Source organism: Podarcis bocagei, assembly GCF_964188305.1.
Source record: "Podarcis bocagei genome assembly, chromosome: 12".
Taxonomy (NCBI): Eukaryota; Metazoa; Chordata; class Lepidosauria; order Squamata; family Lacertidae; genus Podarcis; species Podarcis bocagei.
In genome coordinates, this window is record NC_138137.1 from 33,469,751 (window position 1) to 33,488,517 (window position 18,767).

At 46.3% G+C, this 18,767-nt stretch overlaps 1 protein-coding gene across 1 annotated transcript in view; it reads right to left on the reverse strand.

The window, feature by feature from the left end:
• COL1A2 (collagen type I alpha 2 chain) overlaps positions 1-18,767 on the reverse strand; it is a 67,050-nt gene that overhangs the window by 28,616 nt on the left and 19,667 nt on the right. The window contains exons 10-26 of the mRNA XM_081163063.1: positions 17,246-17,299; positions 13,613-13,657; positions 13,046-13,099; positions 12,892-12,936; positions 10,674-10,727; positions 9,229-9,327; positions 8,958-9,002; positions 8,751-8,849; positions 7,299-7,352; positions 7,062-7,169; positions 4,831-4,884; positions 4,619-4,717; positions 3,781-3,834; positions 2,456-2,554; positions 1,477-1,530; positions 1,022-1,075; positions 703-756 (exon numbers count right to left, since the gene is read on the reverse strand). Coding sequence (XP_081019189.1) covers positions 703-756; positions 1,022-1,075; positions 1,477-1,530; positions 2,456-2,554; positions 3,781-3,834; positions 4,619-4,717; positions 4,831-4,884; positions 7,062-7,169; positions 7,299-7,352; positions 8,751-8,849; positions 8,958-9,002; positions 9,229-9,327; positions 10,674-10,727; positions 12,892-12,936; positions 13,046-13,099; positions 13,613-13,657; positions 17,246-17,299 — 1,125 coding nt within the window. The remainder of the gene's footprint in view (positions 1-702; positions 757-1,021; positions 1,076-1,476; positions 1,531-2,455; positions 2,555-3,780; positions 3,835-4,618; positions 4,718-4,830; positions 4,885-7,061; positions 7,170-7,298; positions 7,353-8,750; positions 8,850-8,957; positions 9,003-9,228; positions 9,328-10,673; positions 10,728-12,891; positions 12,937-13,045; positions 13,100-13,612; positions 13,658-17,245; positions 17,300-18,767) is intronic.

Here is an 18,767-nt window from a genome sequence, read left to right on the forward strand (position 1 = left end):
GCTGTTCTCTGCCCAAACCAACTTATTATCGTAATTTGAGTGGCAAGCCTCAGATCTTAAAACAGCTCTTCCCTTCACTGAAGTGCATTATACAGATTTTCAGGATGACTCCCTTATATGAAAACCAAGCCATGTGCAAGACAACTCCTTGCAAGACCACATTAAAAGATTCTTAAGAAAGATGCGGCTTAAATCAATTCAAATTATCTACCACTCCTGTTTTCGTGCACTAAACACATTTATACTCTTTGCATTGTGCACTATATAAGCCAAGACATACTGAAATGCTTCTGATCATTTGTTCTTAGCACAGTTTCCAACTGCAAACAGTGCAAAATTTGTGTTAACATTACCTAGTAAGAAAGACCATATTTGTTTAAGGAGAGCAAGGGATGCAAATGTCGGCCTCTGATCCTGACCAGGACACCAAGGGCCACTGAGAGGCTGCCTCCCAGGAGCATCACTGTAATGGGGAGAGCAACATAACCTCACCTATCAGCCACTGAAGGAGCAGCTGCTCCAATCCTTGCTTTCCTCATCCCTTCCCATTCCTTTTTCCTTTTCTGCTGTGTTTATTAGAACTTGTGCGAACTTGTGCACAGAGACCCTCTTATGTTTTAATGTGTGTACAGTGCTTAAAATGTTTCAGGCACTTGTTAAATAATAATATTTATCATCATCCTCACCACCACCACCACTTACTTGGAAGCCAGGAGCACCAGCTGGACCAGTTTCACCTTTAGCACCAGGGTTGCCCTAGAAGAATTAAAAGAATAAAAATAAGCATCCAATGCCTTTGGAGCGGAAGCATGGCTAGACAGCCCCCCCCCCCTGGACTTTTTTTCTGTATTAAAATCAAGGAAGTTCAATGGCCACAATGAAATAGGCAACTGTCCCCCTGCAAAGCTACCCAAAGAAAGGCACATGGAGATCAGTGCCCTCCATTGAAGTTAATGGGGAGACACAGGTAGTGGAACTCTGTGTTTGTGTCAAAGGTTAACAATGATGATCATGTACTTACAACAACACCAATTGGACCTTGAGCACCGTTATTTCCCTCGGGACCAGGAGCACCCTACAATAACAGAGGGATGAGTTACGTAAGATATGGACAATATACGCCATGTTTGTTATTTTCCTAAAAATAAAATGGCATCACCTTAGCTGACTATTTAATGGACGAGGTGTTCCCTCCATGAGATTTAATCCAATGACTTTGAACATTGGTACCATGTAGAAGCTAACTTATGGCACGTGTACACATACACATACACAGGCACACAAACACATTCCTTGCTTGCACACATGGTAGAGTTGCTCCACAAAACAAACAACTGTTTCATTTGCATTAAAAATAGAAGATAATAGACAGGTAGACAGGTAGTATAGCCCTCCCTTAGAGGTTGGCAATTCCTGTACAGATCCTGCTCTCTTAACTAAGGCATGTTCATTGGGACATAAGATAGCTGCACATACCCGTTGGCCAGCAACACCAACATGGCCTCTGTCACCAGGTTTGCCAGGCTCACCCTATGGCAGAAAGAAAAGAAAATGAAAACAAGATTAGAACAAATATCAACTACGCTCAAGTTCCTTTATTTGGGCTGATGCACCTCCTCTATTTCCGAAAACCCACCTGTGCTCTCTGAGACTGGAGTCAGTACCAGGGGGGGCGGGCAGCATAAATGGGTACCTGTTGATGTCCCTACCCAGGCCAACGAGAATTAGATTTGCTGCCCCTCCTACTTATGGTTCCCACCTGTTTGCTCACAAATCCCCTGTCCCAGAGGGAAAATGTCTAGTGATGGCAGGAAGCACGAGAAGAAGCAGTTCTCTCCCCAGGAAGCCAGCAGGCCCTCCACTAAGGGCATTGTGACTAAGGACCTTCCCCCCCCCCCGACCCCAAACCTGGGCAGGGCATTGATATGGAAGTAACCTTACACTAGCACTGTAGTGCCATCACTTTGGTATTTGTTGCTGGGATAGGTAAAGGTAAAGGGACCCTTGACCATTAGGTCCAGTCGTGACCAACTCTGGGGTTGCGGCGCTCATCTCGCTTTATTGGCCGAGGGAGCCAGCGTACAGCTTCTGGGTCATGTGGCCAGCATGACTAAGCCGCTTCTGGCGAACCAGAGCAGCACATGGAAAAGTCGTTTGCCTTCCCGCTGGAGCGGTACCTATTTATCTACTTGCACTTTGATGTGCTTTCGAACTGCTAGGTTGGCAGGAGCAGGGACTGAGCAATGGGAGCTCACCCCATCGCGGGGATTCGAACTGCCGACCTTCTGATTGGCAAGCTCTAGACTCTGTGGTTTAACCCACAGCGCCACCCGCATCCCTTTGTTGCTGGGATACCAGAAAGATTAACATGAGGACACGAAGTTGGAGTTGCAGACAATTTCTCATGCTACCAGGCTGTTATATGGTGGTACCCCCCAAGCTCCATTGCACTTACATTGGGACCTTTAGGTCCTGGGAATCCAATGATGCCAGGTTCACCTCTTGGACCAGCGGGACCAGTTGGGCCAGGTCTACCATCAGCACCAGCCAGACCCTAGAGGCGGGAAACAAACCACATTGATTTTATCCTAGGTATATTGCTTTACCTCCACTGAGAGCAGCACACTTCCAATGAAGACATTATATCTATATTGCATATCAATACATTACATATCAATATCATGATGCTGTAGACTATATTATACCTATGCTATAGATGCTATATTACATATCAATATCACGATGCAACCTAGCCTCTAGACTCACCCTCTTTTTCTTCCCAGATCTACAACAGGCTTCCTCAGCCTGATGTTATTGGGCTCCCAACTCCCAAGACCATTGGCCATGTTGGCTGTGGATGATGGGAGTTGTAGTCCAACAACATCTGGAAGACACCTGACCTGGTTGAGGAAAGCCGGAAAGGGGGAAGTTCTGCTGCAGGCCTGTGTTCAGAGGCCTGTCTGGAAGCTTCTGTGAAACCATTTTAATAAACCAGCACCTGTGCAGAGCCTGAATCAGTAGACAAGGTTCAACAGACACCGCAGTGATGATTTCCTAAACTGGCCTGTACTTGGGCCTGGGATGGCAGAACGGCTTTGAACACGGGAATGTCCCAGGCTCAGACTCTGGGCTCACCAATGATCTCTTGAGAAAATTGCTCAGGGACTTGCAGGATGCTGATGACAGTGCACCTGGGAGAGGGGACCAGTGAACTGTACCAGCCAATAGGCAACAGTTGGAGGCAGGGGATGATTCAGAGCGGGAGGGTGGAGCACAGGATGGGTTGGAAGAAGCGAAGGAAGAGGCAGGTTGGGCAAGTGAGGGGCTGTGTGTGCTGCCCCACCCTCTCTTGCACCACTGCCTCCCAGAACCAGGAGGGGATTGAAGAGGGAAGATCAGAGACAACTTCTAGGCAGATGTAGTCTCAGGCTGTGTGGACGCAGCCCGTCGGTGGAAGGCAAATAAACTGGTAGAGAGGGTGTGCCCCCTTGTTGCTGCAACTGCTCCATAGATCACAGACCAGGAAATAGTTGCCTGAACCCTAGACTGGTGTGTGTGGGTACCTGGAACGATAGAAACTAAGTGTCCACTTTTGACAATATTGTGTTAGCGATCTACTATGTGCATTCCTTTGCCTAGGGAGCACCGTGACACCAGGCTAAACGGATACAAATTTTATAGAACACAGCTGTGGACACTACTTATAAATCTATAACTGTTAACTAAAATCTACATTTTAAAAAAATGATATATTTGTAGGGTAAAGTGTGGGCTACTTACAGGAAGACCTTCTTTGCCAGCAGGGCCTGGGCTTCCAGATTGACCAGGGAGACCCTAAAAAGCACAGACGTTTCATCTTAGTATCATCTTTGAGGCTTATTTCAAACAAGAATGTTTTGTATTTTTAAGTGAATGGGCCTCATTTTCAACCCAGCAACGTGGATCAGATTGTAATTATCTTCCAATTTAGCGCTTCTCCAAATTTTGCCTTTTTGGCTCAAAAAATGTATTGAAATGCTTGTTTTAGGATAAAATGTGCCCTGCCAGGTTCACCTCGTGGACCACCTGGACTTTTAAAACAGATTAATGGAGAAATGGGCTGGAATTGATTTATCAATGAACACGACAGAAATTGTTGCAGACTGGAAGTAGTAACAAGCGATTGACAGATCAGTCTATCTACCAATTAAATTCATGTTTACTGGGAAATGTCCATATTGAACTCATTGGGATTTCCTCCCAAATCACAGTGCAATCCTACACATGTTTAGTAAGCAGGTATGTATAGGGCTGCACATCACCTAAGCTCCTTGTGCTTAACCCCAGGTAAGTTAGGATATGGGTGCAACCCAAATATCCACTGCAGCATTAGTCTCATATTTGTATAATGGGAATACAAATAATCTCACAACATGGTCGTGAGACTTGAATATAGTGATGAATATAAAGTTCTCATAACTAAACATTACTAACCATCACCATAAATCATACTGCATTTTTTAAATGGACCATTTTTTAAATGCAAGCACTACTGGAGGCGGAAGGGAAACCCTCTATTTATTTGGATGCTGCTGCCTTGCAACGTCACACGATCCTCATCCTCGCCCTTGATACTTACTCTTGCACCCATGAGACCAGGTTCACCGGGGCGTCCAGAATCACCATTGGGTCCTTTAGCACCAGCAGCACCAGTAGCACCACGATTACCAACAGCTCCCTACAGAGGAGAAACAAACCCACAACCAGCTCCAATGAGAGGGAGCAACAACGGCAAGAAGAACATCTCTTCAAAAGAAACAAAAGCAGCAGCAGAAGGAGAAGGTAGCTTACCATCACACCAGCTCTGCCATCAGCTCCAGGGAGACCACGAGATCCAGGAACACCCTATGAAGGAAAAGAAGACACAAATATCTGGTCAGAAAAGAAGAGAGAGTTTTAGCCAACAGGTAAAGGCAAGGCTTGCTACAGCTAAGGATTTACAAAGGAATGCTTGGCATTTGTGATGGGATTGGGACCTCCTGAGAAAGCGACTTTTCCTTCGCTTAATAAAAATAGTTGCACTGGGCGCACACGCACCTAATGGCTGGAGTGAAGCCAAAATGGGATGGTATCTCAGGGGCTTTTGCTGCCTTTATGCACTTGCAGCCCTGTCCTCCAACACCTTTGTGTCACTCCTCACCCTCCCCAGCACCCGCTGCGTAAGGTGACTGCCTCACCCTGCCCCATGATAGGGCCGGTCCTCGAGAGGGATTCCAGTGGTCTTTAGAGGCTGCGGTAGAGCCCAATAAAGAGAGCGGCAAGCTCTCAACTGGAATGGCAGGTACCATTTCAAGAAGGCCAATATAGCTCTGGGAACCAGCAGGGACCAGAGCAGGCGGAAGCATCCCTCACAATTAGATTTATCAAAAGGGATGCAACTGTGCTCTGTGACCTTAGGTTCACCTGCACATTAAGCCAGTTTTGACAGGTCCATGTCTCAGTCTTGATCAATATCGTTGAATTTAGTGGCAGATGAAAACTGATAAAGCAGACCAGGTGCAAAACAACCTGGGACAGCCTTGTGGATATTATGAGGCTACCTTCACTACCTGACATTATCCTGCAATGAACATAATGTGTGTTGCCGGGAACAGTATCAAAGCGCTGTCATCAGTGAGCATGTAGACTGTCAAAATGAGCTAACCACCAAGGCCTTCAGGACTTTTACAATGCACTGCAACCCAGGCCCACAGGACAAAAGGAATGGTTTATCCCAACGGGGGGAAATCAGGACCAATTCACCCATTTGATTTATCCATTCCTGCTAAGCGATCTCTTATGCCTCAGCATCTGTGGAAAAATAATTTGCGAACATGTTGTGCATGCAAATTGCTTCTTCTTCCAGTGCTAGATCTGGAGATTGGCAATATGCAGCTTTGGCAAAGAACAGTTTTTCCTGTAAAACACAGTATTTTTCCACCGCTATGCAGGCACAGAGATCACACACGGGACTGATCCAATGGCTAGAAAATACAGTGTGCAGCGAAGCTGTAACTGTCGCAAGAGTTGGTTCTACATCTCTGCCAGATTCTGAGCCCAGCCCCCAAAGGAACAACTGAACAAAGTTTCAGCAAAATTCATCGTGTCATGAGAAGCACTGATTATTTTGCAAAAATTAGCCCTACTGTGTCCCCAGTGCACCAAGTTCTAAAGAAGCAAAAAGCCCATTGACACAATTTTAATTGAATAATCATATATTCTCAATTCATTGTTCATTACCCTCATTTGCTACTGCTGCTGCTACTACACGTTGGCAGCTAGTGATTTATTTATTTTTACAAAAACCACAATTAGTTTGAAAATATTTCAGGACATTGGATATCTAGCTGAGATGCCGCAGCTGAACTCTTGCTTAAGGCTAAAAGAATGGCCTTCGTCAGAGCAGGCCCTCTGGTAGCCCAGCACTGACTACCACATTGGAGAGAGACTGGGGTCTCAGGTCTCAGTGCCTTCTCCTAGCCCAGCTACTTGGAATACTTTAACTGGAACCTTAGGTCCTCTACAGACCCAGAATGTGCTGCCTCCATCAAGCCATGGCCCACCTATGTATGCACATATATTGGAACATTGTCTGGTATAGACAAGAATGCCCCTCCAAGCACACGTAGGTGTGGTCATGTTAATCCCACAGGAATTTAGGAAGCCACCCTATATACCAGGTCAAACTATCTGTCTGCCTGGCCCAGTTCTATCTACTCTGACCAGCAACAGCAGCTCTCTAGGATCTCAAGCAGTGGAAGGTCTTCCACCTGTTACCTGATCCTTTCACTGGAGATGTCCTGGATGGAAAATGGGGCCTTCTGCATGAAGAACGAACATGTATATTCAGCCCAGTACCAATTATACTTCAGTTGGTAGAGCATGAGACTCTTGATCTCAGAGCTGTGGGTTCAAGCCCCACGCTGGGCAAAATATTCCTGCATGGCAGTGGGCGTCCCTTCCAACTCCATGTTCTACCTCTGTGGATTTCCCTGGTGTTTTCTATTGGGTTGGGTTTTTGTTTCCTTTTGCAGCATACTTACTCTTAAACCTGCAGATCCAGGTGCTCCAGTCGAGCCAGGCTCGCCGTTGGAACCCCTCTTGCCTTCCTCACCACTTGGTCCAGCAGGGCCAGCAGGGCCGGAAGCGCCCTGTCGGGTAGGAAAGAGAGCAAAACAAGCCACCATTTTGAGAAACAGGCTGCATGATGGGGAGAAAACAGAACCAACAGCGATTTCCACCAAATAGATAGCAGTGCTTCATGCAGTAAAGATACTCACAGGCTCTCCCTTGTTACCGGTCTCTCCCTTGGATCCAGCGGGGCCAGGTTCACCCTGGAGTCAAACAGAACAAGAGATCCCAACAGTGAACACTATGAATTCACACACACCTTTGTTTTTCTTCTTCTGAACATCTGGGCTGCAAAGTTATCCAAGCAACTAAGAACTGCAGCAAAACGGCCTAGCAGCAGCATCTCATGCAACGATACTCCCCAAACAAGTCTGTACATGCCCACTCAAGAGTTGGTTCCTACTTAAATCAGTGGGTCCCCCCCCCCATCTTACAGGTAACCGGATATAGGATTGCAGCTTCAGTCATCCAAATTGGGCTGTTCCTAGCCCAGATTTGTGCTTGAATTATTGGGGTGGGGTGGGGTAGATGAAACCATATGTCTCACTCCCCAAATCATCCCATTACCCTGTAGCCTTACAAACAGTAGCTGGCACAGAATGTAAGAGGGCCAGGCCTGTCTCCCTTGCCCTGCCCCTGGTCATCTGAGCACTGGCTTGGATGGTGTGTTTATTGAAGAAAGGGAATCATCAATGCAGTACAATAGGGGAATAAGTTGTGCCCAGTTCTATGTTAATATGCAGTTACTAATTCACATCTGACTTAAGTCATGGACAAACTTCATGGCTCCAGTATTCTCCCCAATATTGGTCTCCCTTACAGAGCTGCTGTAAGGATTGCCACTGTAAGAACAATTCTTTCATTGGCAAAGTTGACATAAAAGAGAGAATCTGCAGCAGTGACTGTCGTTGGCATTAGACATTAACAGCTTGGTGCAAAACTGCACTAGACCAACAGAAGGCAAAATAACCCCAGACAGTTTACATTATCAGACACCGCTTCACACTTGCTTGGATATTAACCATGTAGCAATGGTGCCAAATGTTCTAGCAAGGGCAATGGGCAACTATGTGCCAGCCAGGGCGGCCTAAAGTCAGAGCAAGCCCAGATGCTGGCAGGCAAGACCAGCATCCTAAGTACGAAGGCAACTCAGGCACTAAAACGATGCCCTTCTGGCCTTTGTGGAAGCCACATATCCCCCCTGGGGACTGTGGAATTGGAGGGAAGCATTCGCTGGCCTCTGCCACTGGACAAGAGACCAAGGATCACTGGGGAGGCTGCACTGCCTGCCCCCGTCTCCCAGGAAGAAAATCATGGCTATGAGAGGACCTACCTGGCTTATCGGCCAGATAAGGAGCAGCTTCAGGGGGTGGTTTGTTCCCTCCATCCAGTTCCTGGGGCTGGAGAGCAGAGGAACAAAGGCTGCTAGGTTGTGCATGTGTGTATTAGTGTGCGGCTGCATGATGGGTGATTTGGGAGATACCTGCCGTTTGTAAGCTGCTTTGATCAACACTTGACTGAAAGGCAGGCCATGCATTGTCAAAAGCACAGGACCCATAAATTGCAAAAAGGAGGCATATACGGTAGATAGCATCACTTACAACAAGTCCTCTAGCTCCAGCAGCACCAGCGGAGCCAGCAGCGCCAATCATACCACGGGGACCAGGCAGGCCAGGAGCACCAGCTGGACCGGGAAGACCCTGCCCAGAAAGGAGAGAGAAGGAGGAGAACACAGGTCAGAACTCTCCTCTGTAGCGCCACAGAAGCTTTTTCTATGGGACAATCCAGTTTGAGGCCTGCATACTTACAGCTGCGCCTTTAGCACCATTAATGCCGTTGTTACCAGGGTTACCCTAAGAGAGAGAGAAAAGGATAATGTTAGGTTTAAAATATATATGATCGCCTGCTCATGTTATCTAGGCATATTGGTTTAGGGTTTTGTGTGTGTGTGTGTGTGTGCGCGCGCGCAAATCACTTAGATGTTTCTTTATGCCCAAGCGACACATATAAACAAAATAACTGAAAAGCAGATGCAAGGAACCACATTCATCGGTAGCAGAAGCTTCAAGGGTAACTTACTGGAGGGCCAACAGGACCGGAAGCACCAGGGAGTCCAACCTCACCACGAGGGCCAGCAGGACCAGAGGGACCCGTGTTGCCAGCAGAACCAACTTCACCCTGTTTGGGAAGAGAGGATGTGTGTGGTGAGCGCTGAGCGCTCGGTGTATGGTTCATTTCAGCACTTATTAAACCTATACTACTCTAATCAGGCTTAAAACAAAACAAAGATAACATCTCCAGTGTGGCTGTCTCTGTTAAGATGAGCACTAGATAGTACAGTAATCATGATCCAACAGCAGCAAATTGTTCAGAAAAGAGAAGATATGCTGGCCCTGTTGTTGCTATTATTATTATTTATTTTACAATCCTTACATTTGAGTTTGGATCATGTGATGCATTGCATCATGGTGGATTTATGGCAGGGTGAGTAGTGCAGCCGAGAAGGGTGCCTTCTCAAAGCCTGGCAAGCACTTGCCCTGCTTTGGAAAGGCGGTGTTAGGGCTCTGACGGGGCCCTAGAGTCCTCAAAAAGCAGGGGAAGTGCCTACTGGGCTTTGGGAAGGAGGTGGAAGGGCTCTAGGGCCCTGCCAGAGCCTCACACCTCCTCCCCAAAGCGCGGCTTAAGCCTGTGCCCTCGCATATGAAGGCTTTTGTGATCTACAACATCCATATGAAGACATCATATGCTGTGCCAATGCCACATTAGCCTTCCTGATAGAAAAGCAAGTGCTTTATCTTTCTCTCTAGCTAGGTGCACAATTTCGTTACTGCCCATCTTTGCCTGGCTATTACAAACCGACCCAATCATCATGACCACTAGAACTAGCTCAACAATAAATAATTTCATCTGCAATTTCCGCACATGCCATTAATTTTTCTTGCTTACAGGAGGGCAAATGCAGTTATGTGAATCTATCCTAAGTGAACAGCTAACCACTGATTCCCCCCCCCAATGGTTTGGGGAAAAGCATCACCAAATATCTCCCCTAATGCAAGATGTATATTTTTGGCATAGGGACAGAACCAGTTCTGTCTCTCTGCTCTTTGGTCCAGCAAAGCCTTACATGAGCTGAAAGCTGTGAGGAGATGATTTCCCCCAACCCCCCTTCTTTGCCCTCCACACTGCTTACCAGAGGATGCCCTAGCACTATGGAGCAGGGGGCTGCAGAGAGAAGGAGGAATTGGCAAAAGACCACTTTTCCTCCTCTCCACTAATGCATGCTGCCTTGTGACAGTAGAGGGACACCACTAGATACAGCCCACTGTGTGGAACAAACCAAATAGCATCACACTTTTGCATTTCAACTGCAATTTGATTAGTTTAAAGAAAACTACAAATGGTTGTTGTGAGTGTTTGCAGGTGGGAACAACCTGTATTCTTCTCATTGTACAGCTAAAGCATTGTTTGGTTTGAAAACATTTCGTTGAGCATCTGTGCCTGATGGGGTGGAATATAGGTCATACCTTGGCTCCGGGAGCACCTGAGAATCCTGGAGCTCCAGCAGCACCCATGGGACCCTGTGAAAATAAAGAAAGAGAAATCCTTCATGATCTGCAGGTGCAAATAGTAGGCTGAGAAGGAGACAAAGGAAAGAGGCCAGGCCATAGGAATCAATGACCAGGATACATCTCATGGGATCCTGAAGCAACAAAGTGGATTGCCTACATGACAACAGATTTGAGTCCTAGAACAAGGTTTGAATCCGATCTTAGAGCCAAACGCATGAAAATGTCTCCTTGCTTTTTTGCACGCCAGTGCCCCCAAAGCAGGCCTGCAAAACATGGGAGCCCTGCCAGGTTTTCCCAGCCCAGGGAGATGGCAAGGCAGGAGGTTTCATCACTCTCAGTTCTGACGTTTTAATCAGAACGTGGCATTTCCATCATTCCCTTTATATCTGATGTTCAGGCATAAGCGCTGCTGCTTATGTAGCCGAAACAGTACCATATCTGCACACAATGGAGGGGAATCAGCAGACTTGGGGGAGATCTTGAGGTCTGCAGAAGTACCTCCAACCCACTCCCCACACCAAAAAGCAACAACCAGGAAAAGGACCCTGGGGAGGAGGAGGAGAAAAAAATCCATTGAGGACTGAGCATGTTCACTGGGCACAAAATGCCAAGGAAGGGGATATGGCTCAATACGTAGCTTGCCAGGTCCATCATAAGAGGTGCCAGGGCATCACTACTGTCATTACAAGCCTTGCTTCTGGGCAAATGCACCTCTGTGTGTGCATGGCTCTAGAAACAAGAATGCCTTGTGCCTCTGTTTGGCCTCCCCTGAGCTAAGAACCATCTTAAAACCTTTAAGGTAGAATAAGGATGTATTTTGCTGCTTCCCTGTTTAACATGCTTGCCTGGCTGCTATGATAAAAAAGCACCCACTTTCTAGATGTTTCATTTAAAGTGTGTGTGTGGGGGGGAGACAGGGACCCAACACTGCATTAGCTACAAAACAAGAGAGCGCAATTTTTAGCATCGCTTGTGAAAGTGCAACAGAATGTGTTAAAAAATTGAGGTGCTGTATATCCAGCCTTAGAGCAATGTACTAATCACACTGGTAGTAACTGACCTACTCCTTCCTGAGTTGGCCAGGAGACAACGTGATTGGTTCGCTGCCTAGGCTAGACACTGGATATTCCAGGATATAAAGCAGGGTTGGGAAACGGATGTCACACAGACCCCTGCGGACATCTTTCTCCTGTGGTCAATCTCCAAATTCCCAAGGGGAGGGGCACTTGGAGAAATAAAGCCTCATGTTCCGTTTTTGAATCAGCCAATTTGCCCCCTAACCAGAGGCAGGAATGCTTGAAGAATTCAGAATCTGTGAATTCTTATGCAGACTGACCCGCTACACACCTCCTGGACTAATGTGTGGATCAGAAATGCAATCATCCTTCGGATTTCACATTTCTGCAAATTTCATGATACAATTATTCTCAGCTCAAAAAATGTATCCCAATGTGTTGTTTAAACATTTTCACTTTAGCATAACATATGCTTGGGAAGGTGTACATTGAGATAAAGTATGCACTTCAATACAGTGGTTTTAAAAAATGGCAGATTAATCTGGAAGTGGGATGGAACAGACTTATTGAATGAACACATGCAAAATTGGCATGGGGCACAAATAACACGGATTAATCCATCGCTTCCTAAGAGTAGCTGCTTTATAAGCAGTGTACAAGGCATATCTTTTTATCTCAGCGGCTAAGCACCATCAGAAAACTGATGAGGAAAAGGGATCTTCAGATATATATATATGTATATTTAACTACAGAGCCTGGATTGCCACTAGTCAGGCTGCTGAAGAGGGCCAATAATGTCGCTATCTGTGCAGGGAGAGCTCCCACAGCTTCTATGCGGCTTGGGCTGGGCAAATCCAGTCATCACTGCGAAAGCAGTCAGTCCAAAACACTGGATTTCAGGCTTGGGCTGAGAAGTCTGTGGAAGCACCCTGAGAATAGTACTACTGTTTTGGACAGCTCTTTGATGCCTATCTGGAAATGCCAAATGTTTGTTTCTGAAATAGAAGGAAAGAAAGAAAAGATTTCCTTTTCTGCAACTGATAAAGGGCAGAGAAAAAGACAGGAGACCATCGCACAGAGAAATCCAAGTGCCTGGCAGGTCACAGTGTGTGTTGTTCATCAGGACAGAATGATAGAACATTAAAGTTTGGACTTACAGCGGGACCAGTGGGACCGTTACTTCCATCACTGCCACGAGCCCCCTAAAAGAAAACAAAGGTTCTCTTTACATCTTAAATTCCTGGTACAAAATTGAAGAATCCAAAAGAAAGAAAACGGAAGCCACGTTGTACAGGTAGGGGAGTCACTTACAACTGCGCCAGGAGCACCAACTCTTCCCCTTTCACCAGGGAGACCACGAGCGCCCTGAAAGCAAAGGACACGCAAATCATTACCGAATATTTCTTTACTTCATTTAATAAATTTCTACAGCACCCTTCATCAGAGGATCACAAGGTGGTTTATGATATAGAAACTCAAAAATTCATAACATTGTTTAGCAAACAAAAACAATACCCTGCACAGTATTATTTTCTTTCTAGTACTAGTAGTAATAATAATAAGCTGCAGTGCAATATTAAGTATAGTCTAGTATAGCTTCAGCCTTTTCCCAGTTTCCACAATAGGGTGCAATGCTCCTGATTCATGTTATGCATGCTCAACTCAGATTTAATTCAGTGGGACTGGCACACACCCAAGTGAGCAAAGGACTGCAGATTTACTGCTGCCCGAAACACAGTAAGTCATATATTTTAATCAAATAGCATCATTTCTATTGAACACTGAGAATTCCATGAAAGCAACTAGCAAACTTTAACAAATGATAAGAGGATTTTTGATGACTTAATATTGCGTAAGTCACAGAGAGAAAATACTTACAGGTTGTCCGGGAGTACCATTTTCACCAGGGGCACCAGGTTCACCCTGCAAATGACAACGATTCTCCATTTAGCCCATGGTTTAGGTTGTCCTTTCCTTGCAAGTCTTATTACTGACTTAGCAAAAGATGCATTCAGAACGTTTACACTTCTGGCATTTAAATTAGTACACAAAAGTTCATACAAAGTAAAGCCTCTTATCAGCTTAGTGATCTAGTTAGCAAAGAGGGTTTGCAGAAGAGGGATAGAACAAATGTTGGCTGTAGCCCAGATAAAATGCGCAAAAGTAAAGGAAAAAGCTAACTGTGTGACAATCTTATGCCCCATTAATTTCATTGGAGCTGAAGTGTGACTCTTGGGACTGAGATAAACATGCTTTGCTAAAGGCAGCCACCACAATTGCATGCATGTGTCTGGACAGGTTGATCTCTAAAGGTCTCATATACCATGAAGCTAACAGATGCACAGATTTCAGCCAAAGAAACTCTACTGGTATCTGCCAAAGTTGATACAGGCTGATGCAACAGGACCTGGGAAAAGGTCTAGCTTTTCTATCTGGGCTTTTGCACTCCCTCTCCTGCCATATGGTTGCAAGGAAAGGCTTTGTACTTCCAATTTCAACTAACCAGCTGAGGGCCACATGTGAAACTGAACCCAGTATTAACTGTAACTATGGTTTGTTGAGACAAACCAGCTTCATAACCCATAGCCTGAACTCAAATGGTTTCAGACAAGCCACAGTTAATATTAGCCACAGTTTCAACACAGCAAGCGATGGTTAATCGAAAATGGAAGCAAAAGCTTCCAAAAAGCCTCCTTGTGTCCGTACTAGAGGAGGAGGGAAGAGGGGGGAGATTAAGCTAAGCTTCTTCCTGACTCTCCCTGAGCCTGGGTCTTCATTTAGCTAGAAGGCCAACCCATCTCCTTGTGATCAATACAGGAGGCCCCATCCCTCAACGTTGGCTTGCTTTGGGACCAATGGAGCAACTTGTATTTTTCTCAGCTTTCTGTTTCCATAGTTTTTTGACTGAGGGTGGTGTTATCTACCCAGCTGCATTTCAAAGCGCCATTTGGTTTGCTGGCTCCACCTCTGAGCTAACATGAAAACAGAAATTAGACAAAGGAATATCTGAGATTCCTGGCTGTAAAGCAAGTTTAAAAGCTCTCTTTTCCCACATATCCCATTTTGATACTTGCACACTTCAGTCTCAAGAACACCTACTAGCTTCGGTTCACTCCAGTAGTGAAAGGAGAGGCCTGTCAGTGCAAGCCAGTTCCTTATGAGACATGCATTTGCTGGCTTGCCTCAACACATGATTCTCGCTATTTCTGATGTCCAGGCTGTGAGCGCCATTTCTTTTGTAGGAAAAATGGCAGCAAGCATAGTCTAGAGGGAGGAGCAGCAGGCTTGGCAGAACACCAAGGTTTGCAGAAGTAAAGTCCACCCCCCGAAGGGGGGGAGGGGACCTAAATTAGTCCAATACTAATGGAACATAGGAAGCTTGTAACAAATCAGACCATTGCTCCAGCTAGCTCAGTGTTATCTACATTGACCAGCTGAGGCTCTCCAGAGTTTCCAGCAGGGTATCTCCCCAGCCCCACCTGGCAGATGCTGGGGAATAAACCTGGGGCCTTCTGCATGCCAAGCAGATGCTCTGGCACTGAGCTATGGCGCCTCCCTAAGCGAAGCAGGCTCAATGACCACAGATGCTGAACTACTGCTGGGAGAACCCTGTGTTATTACATTTGTGTGCTGCCCATAAACTAAGAAATGGGAAAATGGAGGAGGAAGGAGAAATGGAATGACTGGAATCAGGAATAGCTGCACTCCACACTATTAACGTTTACAGCAGCTCCCACTGTTTTTTATTTACATATGTATTTAAAAGGTAAAGGGGGTAAAGGGGCCCCTGACCATTAGGTCCAGTCGTGGCCGACTCTGGGGTTGCAGTGCTCATCTCGCTTTATTGGCCGAGGGAGCCGGCGTTTGTCCGCAGACTGTTTTTCCGGGTCATGTGGCCAGCATGACTAAGCAGCTTCTGGCGAACCAGAGCAGTGCACGGAAACGCCGTTTACCTTCCCGCTGGAGGGGTACCTATTTATCTACGTGCACTTTGACGTGCTTTCGAACTGCTAGGTTGGCAGGAGCTGGGACCGAGCAACGGGAGCTCACCCCGTCGTGGGGATTCGAACCGCTGACCTTCTGATCGGCAAGTCCTAGGCTCTGTGGTTTAACCCACAGCGCCAACTGCGTCCCACATGTATTTTTTCATCTCCGCCAAGCTAAGCAGTTGGCTCCTTACCTCTCTCGCCCTGACCTAGCCACTGTGATCCACACGACGGTCACCTCCAGACTGGATTATTGTAACTCACTCTACGTGGGGCTGCCCTTGAGACTGACCCAGAAACTCCAGCGGGTGCAGAATGCCGCAGTGAGACTCCTTACGGGGTCTTCGCTGCGAGATCACATTCATCCAGTGCTATACCAGCTGCACTGGCTCCCGGTGGAGTACAGGATCAGGTTTAAGGTGCTGGTTTTAACCTTCAAAGTCCTATATGGCCTAGGACCCTCGTACCTACGGGACTGCCTCTCCTGGTATGCCCCACAGAGGAACTTACGGTCTTCAAATAAAAACATCTTGAAGGTCCCAGGCCACAGAGAGGTTAGGCTGGCCTCAACTAGAGCCAGGGCTTTTTCGGCTGCGGCTCCAACCTGGTGGAACGCTCTGTCACAAGAGACAAGGGCCTTGCAGGACTTGACATCTTTCCGCAGGGCCTGCAAGACAGAGCTGTTCCACCAGGCCTTTGGTTAGGGCGCAGCCTGACTCCCTCCTTTGGCAATCTTTACAAAACTTTAGTTTATGGTTGCCATCAATTTTGATTTTAACTAATTTTTATAATGTTTTTATAATGTTGCACTATTTTAGTGTTGTTAGCCGCCCTGAGCCCGGTTTCAGCTGGGGAGGGCGGGATATAAATAAAAAATTATTATTATTATTATTATTATTATTATTATTATTATTATTATTATTATTTACATATGTATTTATTGGGATTTCTAGTATTCCCCACACAAAAGGGGAAAACAATAAACCTGCAGGTACTAGAATTCCACCCTTGTCATACATGCACACACAGAGTTCATGAGCAACTCAGGCAGTGGCAGGGGCAAGTTCAAACTAGCCACATGCTTTGGGGGATTGGTGAATTCAAAGTTTCTCAAAGATGGAGGCTCCTACTGGCAATCCCGAGTTTCGGAGTCAGAACCAGAAGTGCAGAGTTCTTCCACCTCCTTGGATCCCCAGATGTTGTCAGACTCCACCTCCCATCAGCCCCAGCCTGCTTAACCAAAGGTTGAGGAAGGCTGGCTCAGAGCAAGCTGGCTATTTATTTCATCTTGCTCCCATGCTAGAATTTGGACCTGTGAGACTTTCTGTTGTGTCCATGTATCTCAAGGGCTTAGTACCAAATTGCTGTTGTCCTTCATTCATAGCATAGGCTGATTTTTCTTAGAAGGATAAAAGCCTACGAGAACAAAACATGCACGCAGGATATAAAACAGAAGGGCTGCCATGCACTCTGTGCTCTTGCTGGAATACCCATGTAACATATATTAAAGTTAAGTCATTTTTACCTTGTTGCCGGGAGCACCAGGTTCTCCTTTCCGACCATCCAAACCGTTGTGTCCCTATGTTGGAAGAAGAAACACTGATGGGTAAAGTGCCCCCCCTAGTTCCCCCCTTTTTAAGGAAACCATTTCTTTATCATGCAGTGGTTGAAACACAACTCTAGCATTGCTCTGCATTCACCATATTGGTTCCCCCACTTGAAAAGGATCATCGTCAGTTAAGGAGGGACACAGTTGTCCTTCCTTAACATAGTTTGGTTCTGGTCTGCATCAGACACAAACCTTGACAGCCCTCTTCAGTTCGTATGTTTTCGTAGCTTTATAGATGACTATTACCGCTTCTCATTATTTATACAGTGCCTTCAACATGCATGATGCTTTGAAGAAAACAAAAGGGACTTCTTCCTCAAAAACCTAAAATTTGATACAGAGTGAAAAAACAGAGGAGGGGGAAAGTGGAAACAGGCAGGGACAGTGCAAGGCTTGGGGAGAAATGGTGCCAATGATGGCCCAGCAGTCCCCTAACCAGAGCAGGGCCTAGCCCTGCTTGTGGCGATGACAGCCTGCCACTGTTTGCTTCTCCTGCCACTGCTTTCTCTGTCACCATTCACCACCCTCCACCAGGCCCAAAGACATGCTTCAGTGGTGGAAAGGTGCTTTCAAATGGGAGAAAGCTTGGCTCCCATCCATGGTGGCCAGCTGCCATCTTAGATTACCCAGAAAGCAATGCTCCAGGCCCCATACCTATGAAATCTATTTCATAGTTCTGTAGTCCTACCTAGATAATATTTCAGAGACCTATGCATTCGACGTTACACTTTGGGTAATTTAAAAATGTGAGTGTCCACCGGGGATGGGAGTTGAGACTGGCTCCCACACAAAACCAGCACTGCTGCCTGCCACTGACAAACATCTGAGGGTCTGGCAGGGAGGGCAGTGAAGGATGGTATGGCTAGGCTAGTGGGCAGGTGCCCTTGACCAGTGCCCAACGTGGCCAACATTTCACGCCAGGCCTGGAAACAGGGAAGCAACACACAGTTGTTTAGGGAAATGCCTTTTCCCTAAAGGAGAAAAAACTGGCCTTTCTCAAGACAGTTAGAAAGGGCCACAGTAAACTAGGGGAATGTGGCAGACTAGGTAAACAGCGGTCATTGGCTGTTTTGATGAAGCAGTTACTACCACTTCCTTTGGGTGGAGAAGGAAAGTGGTATACAGGCTTCTTTTTGGTCTGCACTTAAATACTTAAAACTATACTTTAAAGTGCTGATTGTACGTTCAAAATTTTGTCAATGACATATCACAGACACATGCAGGACTTGGGACTAAACACCCTGTGAGATTTATGATCACATCTCCCTTAAGTTGATGGTCATTGCCATTCAAATGGCGTGTGCTTGCTGCACCATGTGATCAATAATGTGGGGCGGGACTTACCTGCCCCCCCCCCCAATATTTTATTCAAGTTGGCATCCGTGATGAAGACAGAAGCTTTCTTTATTGCCACCTTGGCAAACAAGCCTTAGGCTTC